The sequence below is a fragment of the Seriola dumerili genome, unplaced genomic scaffold, assembly GCF_002260705.1.
Source record: "Seriola dumerili isolate Sdu_G_001 unplaced genomic scaffold, Sdu_1.0 BDQW01000581.1, whole genome shotgun sequence".
Classification (NCBI taxonomy): domain Eukaryota; kingdom Metazoa; phylum Chordata; class Actinopteri; order Carangiformes; family Carangidae; genus Seriola; species Seriola dumerili.
The window spans coordinates 428,389-435,125 of record NW_019174836.1 but is presented as its reverse complement, the minus strand read 5'-3'; the positions used below and the strand labels follow the sequence as shown (position 1 = coordinate 435,125).

The window sequence follows — 6,737 nt, the reverse complement described above, 5'->3', positions numbered from 1 at the left end:
GCTGGCGCCCCCCCCCGGCACAGCCATTGCGCCCAGCAAGCAGAGCTAGCTGCCCGGCGGCCCGCCGGCGCCCCCCCCCAGCATTACCATCAGTTTGTGTTGTTATTTTCTATAAAATAAATGGAGTATCTGTGGTACTTCAAATAAACACATGTGAAGACTTTTTATTACTTTTTTTTGCAAATCAACAGGTGGTGCCAAGGCCAAACGAAGGGCAGCTACAACAAATTATCATTGTAATCTCCACAATAATACTGGTTGTCACCCTGGCCCATATCATTTCCTGTTATAGACTAACCTCGGCCCCCCATCTCAGAAAGGAAAGTTGATGTGGCCCCCACTGAAAAAAGTTTGGGGACCGCTGCTTTAGATGCACATACGTTTATCATAACCATAACCATACCTTTAACTTCCTAACTTAATTGCCCAATAAATCAGTCCTGGATATATGATAATTACAGACACTTATAATTTTCCAAATATAGTCATAGGTCAGACTCAGTTCTCAGTCCTTTTCTTTCCATTCCCATAAAGATGGGGTGAGGATTTGGCTATAATTATCTTTTCTTGTAAAAAAAAAAAAGAAAAGAAAAATCATGACAACTTCTAAACACTATTTAAACCTAAGATTTGCAGCGTTGCCTTGAAGTCACGTTTAGAAAAGGTAGGAGTGGGAGCTCTAAAACCATCCCGCCTTGATAAATAATAAGAATAAAACCAATTGCACAAAACTCAAAATTGCAAATCTCATTTAATTCATTTGACCCATTGTTGGTTGACAATTATAGCTCAGGGAACATAATGTTTTTTCTTGATGTTTGTGCAGGGCAGTTAGGTTTGGCAAGAATGCTTGGTGAGTAAGCTGCCCTTTGCTAAACATAATGTAGGAGATGGAGAAAGGGATGGGCAGTAAGTGACTCCCATACTCATTAGCACATGTTGGTTGGTCTTACTTGGCGTGTTCAGGCTAAATTTTCTGTAATCATAGGTGTAGAACATTCGCTCACTAACTCTTTGATCTTTTTGGAGGGTGGTACAGTATGTCTTCATCTGTCTTTCCTCTCAACCAGTACTTTTCTTTTTCCTTACCTCTCATTGTCTCCTCTGCATGTACTTGTCTTCTTTTAATCTTTTCCTCTTTTTATTCCTCACTCCCTCGCTTGTGTCTCATTACATTCCTCCCTTTTTATAATTTGTATTTGGCTTTATTCCTCTTATTCATGTCTTTTATTTGTCTTCCCCAGCCCGCACATAATTTTCCTGTCCCAGAGTGTGTTGCATGCTGGGAGTCCCGATTCTGGCGAGAATGGCCTGTCTCTGTGTGGGTCCAGGATGTGCCACGAGATTGCTCACTCCTGGTTCGGCCTGGTTATTGGAGCCAGAGACTGGACAGAAGAATGGATCAGTGAGGGTTTTGCCACCTACCTGGAGGACATCATCTGGGCCCAAGCTCAACAAGTACAGTACATTTGATGCCCAGTGATTGTTGTACTACAGCTATTTTATGAAAGGAAAGTAATGGTGGCTGTTTTAGGTTGTCACCTCAGGTATATAAAAACTCCTAGATGGTATTATTCAGATGTACCAGTCTAGCCAGCTTGTGGAGCCCGGTTTGCTGTGGCCATCTGAAGAAGTTACAACTGAGAAAGCAACTTTCTCTCATTGGAGTTAGAAATAAGTCAATGAAAAACAACCTTGGGAATCATTAAGATAACATTTGTTTATGCAGTTCGTTTCTTTCTTGTTGTTATCTGGCAGTACTACTATATAGTAAGATCCAGCACCTTCAAACCATTACGATAATACAACAACTCAGGGAAACACAGGGTGACATTCCAACCTTCCATTTCCACCAACTTTTGTGCCAGGATTTCCAAATGTTACTGTTGTGGTTGGAATGCATGTCAAGTAGAGTTGGCAATTACATTGCTGTAGTAAAACCATACATCAAGCACACAAGGAAACAGTTTATAAAAACACCAATCCAAGTCCCAATGCAGAAAAGGACAAACAAGGAACAAAGACCACGTCTCAAAGGTCAGAGGAGCTGGCCAAACAAAATGAAAGGGTAAAGAAGTTCCTGCGCCAACCACAAAATAAACCATCCAACCCAAACCTCCTAAGCTACTAAAATATAAGAGGACTAGGCTGAAGCACACAAGAGCTATGAAAATGTACTACTGCCACCTACTCCTCAAAAAAGTGAAACTTCTTACATTGTAAAGAAGTAGATCAAAGAAACAAAAGTTCTCTGCCATTGTGGAGGTTGTGTACTTTGCACTGCTACAGATATCCTTCTAATGCCTGAGCCAGGAGGTGGCTGGTAACCTGGTAATTAATGATACCTGATTAAAAAAAATAGGTAAACAGCAGAACAAAGAAAGAGGGTGTAGCATTGGTATGCATCCTTTGCTTGCAATACTAACTTCAGCTCTGATCCGGGAGTTGATGTACATACAGATCTAATCCTTCCACTTCCGCTTTCCCACACCATCTAGAGTTACGCAAATGTTTTTCTTATGTCTGCACTGTCTAATCATGTCACCTTTATCATATGAGCTTGCGCTGAAGGAATAGATTTAAGCAGGCCTGTTGTTGGAGTCAAAAGCAATAAGACACAGCGACAGAGAAAGTGGTATTAGTGCTTTTATCGGGAATTTCCCATATATATTTTTTCCTCCTCTGATTTCTTTGCTCTGCCCTAACCTTTTTCTTTACATGCCTATTAACAGTCCATATCTCTCCCTGCAGCTCTCCTTACAAGAGACGGCAGAGCAGTCTGACCTGAAGGCACTGCTCAGGTGGAGACGACTCTCTGACGAATTACAGAATTCAGAGGAGGAACTTCAGATCCTTAGGTGTGTGTCTCTCATTGGTCCAGTCTGTCTGTTTCGATTATCTTGCCATTGTTGCTACTATGGAGGAAAGGGCTCTTCTGGGTGAGCATGGTCAAAACAGGACACAGGACTGTACACTGACATGAACTTGACCCCAACTGCTGACTGTCTCCCTCACTGTAAGTTTTAAATATCCGTAGAGGTTTACTAAACCACCCCTGACCTAACGTCTCCCTGCATCAGTCAGGTATCAGTATCAGTACACACACATTCACGTTTTCACACATTCATTTTTAAAACAAGCACTTCTTATGTGATTTGCATGTCTTACTGCCCTCAAATGCTGACATCCATTTTTTCCTGATCAATTTTCACAGATCATTTTTTTAATAATTTGCACTGTTAAATATTCACCAGAAGCACTGTTACTCAAAGTGACTGTCACAGACTTTATTAAAAAAATACACAGTCTATTTTACATTTATTGGTTCAAGGCAGTCATTCATAATTGTCACAGTTTCAGTCAGCAAGGACACACCTAGAACATTACTATACAAATTGCTGGTACACCAAGTAGGGTGACTAATAGCTCTTTGAAAAAGCCAGCGCTGAACCACAAGACATATTTATACCTGCACAGCAACCAGAATTTACACTACAAAAAGTTAAGTCATAGACATTGTAGCATAGCGCAAGAGATTTGGAGCGAAGAGAGAAAATGTGTGAATGAGTCTTTAACTAATTCCCCGTAACAGACACAGTCTACTTTTTCAGGTTATAGTCCGTCTAGTCTTTTGTTAGTGTCTGCACGTGCAGACACACGTGAGCGTGAGGTATATGCATTCCAGGGGTACAGGTGTGGCAGGTGTGGCAACAAAGTATATCCAGGTGTAATGTACCGTCATGTCTTAGAAAAGCTCTGCAAACGAGCACAGCGAGCACACACAAACACACAAACTTTTCATCTAATCCTGACAATGTGGGACCCACACCCTGTCTGTTTTATTCAGGGTGGAAGTACAGTGTCATCAGCAGATTATAGGTGTAAACCCCAGTCAGGAGTTAACTCTTTAATGGTGAAGTGCTAACACTTGTTAGCATTGTGCATTTCATATTGTAGCTCTCCCTTTGAATGAAAAAAAAATCCTTTTCACAGGAGATGACACTTGTAGCACAGTACACTATTGACATTCATGCTTGTAAGAGGCCGTACAGAGTGTAACAGCAAATCAATGTGTTATTGATTTCATGGCACTTCTGCTTGGCACTAACTTCTAACTATGTCACTTCACTAATAATGTGTTGTCATCACACAATTGAGACACTTATGAATGAATAGTGCGTAGATTCATATCAATTCAGTTTGTCCTGAACTGTGTGTAGTGTGTTAGTGAATCGCGGCCGTGCTAGTGATAATGATTTAACTTATTTGTTCCTGGTGCATTGGGTTTAAAGTGTTTCAGTGCTATAAGGGTGGCTATGTTTGGAAACTATTTACATACTGAAATGCTGATAATGTCCAGTGTATGTTGCAACAGGCTTAAACATCATAAAAGTCATTCCTGTGATACCTTTAAACTGGGAGCTGTGTGTGAGTGAAACGGTTAAACATGCACTTGAGAGCTGTGTCTGTCTGTCAGTCTATCAGGGTGTTCCCCTATGAGGCAGAACCATGGGTGATTAGGAGGATCAGGATTAGGTTTCTCTGCACCTGACAGGGTTAAATCAACAACATTAAACCAACATCTGAAAAATGCAAACAACACATGCACTCACACATACGTACGGACATACATGCCCATACACATGGATACATGGGTGCATATGTTTTGACTGATTCTGTTACGTGGAAACACGCTAGTATTGGAAAGTAATTGCTAAAGTGGCACCAAAGGACATGCCATTTCGTAACCCTCACATATCTTAAAGCAATTTGTAAAGCATGTTGAGTCATGAAGGAACCCTCCTCACACATTATCTTAATAAGTCAGGTACAGCTTTTACTCTGCTAATGCAACAACATTTTTTAGTAGCATCAGTATGACCCTGTTTGAGTTCTTCTTCTCCTACCAACATGTAAATTCTATTCAAGCTCAGTATTATTATTATTATTAAGACAGTATTACTGTTTATTGACTTCCCGTTCAGTAATATCACGATGATATTTAGTCATCAGTTTTCAAACACTTTACCTTATAGGTGTGTAATATCTGAATCATTTCTTAACAAAGTCTTTTAGTGCACAGCAGGTTAGCTGAACATCTAAAAATCAGATGTGCACGCAGGCAAGCATACAATTCAACATATATGTTCATATAAGAATAAATAATTTCCAACGATAAATAAGTAATGACTGAAAATTTCCCTGTGTTTAATTGGAGCAGTTCTCCATGTCTTCCCTATAATTAGTCCCAAATTACCAGTTAGTTCTTTCCAGGAAACTTCTCATGAAAATTAGTAAGAAATGAGTTGGAAATTACAGACTCATAAATAAATTTTGTTGTCCAAATTAAAGTTTAGAAGCAAAACGACATTAAAAACTAACTAATTTGAGCATGGAAGAGGATTCTTAACCCTTAACGTTTTCAGGGCTTTGACTGTATCTCACAGTTTTCATCAGTGTTTTCTCAGTGATCATGGACACTGCTCTGGTGTCATCGTCATTGTTGTTTATGAGTGGGAGATTGTAATCCCAGTCTCAGTTCAGTGTTGGTCTTTGGTTATGGATATGAGTGACTTGCTGGATATTCCTCTGGCCGTCCACTGACACTGACCTAATCAATAACCTTTCACTCCTTCCCAGTCGATCCTTTGACTGGTCTGGTGCTCATAGACAGCTGATTTGTCTACTTCTGGCGTTCCGTTCATTAAGTCTTTTGCTCTCCCTGTCTTCTTAGTCTTTGGCTCTCTCTATTTGATTATCCATACCGATATCTAGAAAACCCTGCCTTGCCACTTTTTGATTTAGGCCATGTGTGGCTCCATTAGCTTTACAACCCTGTGGAAATGTAATATGAATAAACACAAACTGTTGTCACAAAGCATAGAAAAATATTAGAGAGGACCTGGTAAAGGGAAAGGAAGCGCAGTGGGATGTGCAGAGAGATACGCGCAACTTCCTCACCAGTTAACACACACATACACACAAATAAAGGCTAAATGGCAGGTTGTGCTTTCCAAGTTCAGTGGGTCACAATCGACACCCAGTGATCCTGCAGGGGCCCAAGTGGCCTGTGTTTATCAGTCCATTTCAGATGAGTTATATTTAGGGCAGCCTGGGCCAGACGCCATTCTCCCTGCTGATTTACTGGGCTGCTGGGAGTGCTGCTCTACCTTATCCGGTTTCCACAGTCGACCCAGTGTAATTTGTCAGGATATGGCTTGCGGAGCTATAAACCTCTGCGTGTGTGTGTGTGTGTTTGCGTGTGTGCGTGTGTGTGTGTTTGAGTGCGTGCATCTGACATTAAGTTCTGTCAGTAATAGCTCCTGATTTCCTCCCGCTCTTTTTTTCTCTCTCAATCTCAGACACACCCAGGTGTAGGCATGGCTACGCACACGCACACGCACACGCACACACACACACACACACACACACACACACAGACACACACACACAGAGACAAGCTCCCTCCCTCTCACACACATGGCCTACGAGTCAGATAAGAGCACCATTTATTCTGAAATACATTGAGCTATTGTGTGATTCTCCAAGGCAGCGAGCAGCGATTCCGCTTAAAGCTGTAGTAAATCATCTCTGACAAAGAGAGACAGCGAAAGACAGGGATTTACACATCCATACATCCCTAGGCTGGACAGTGGGAAGGGTGGAGTTCCTTTGTCTTACACAGCAGTGATGGATCAACATTTTGCCTCTCCCTGCTTTGCCGCTGGTGTCTCTGA

The 6,737-nt window shown here is 41.3% G+C and overlaps 1 protein-coding gene across 3 annotated transcripts in view; it reads left to right on the top strand.

Moving 5' to 3' along the window:
- Positions 1-6,737, top strand: part of cunh9orf3 (chromosome unknown C9orf3 homolog) — a 98,079-nt gene that overhangs the window by 27,383 nt on the left and 63,959 nt on the right. For all 3 annotated transcript variants that reach the window (XM_022764808.1, XM_022764807.1, XM_022764809.1), the window contains exons 7-8: positions 1,245-1,458; positions 2,752-2,858. In XM_022764808.1, the coding sequence (XP_022620529.1) occupies positions 1,245-1,458; positions 2,752-2,858 (321 nt within the window). The remainder of the gene's footprint in view (positions 1-1,244; positions 1,459-2,751; positions 2,859-6,737) is intronic.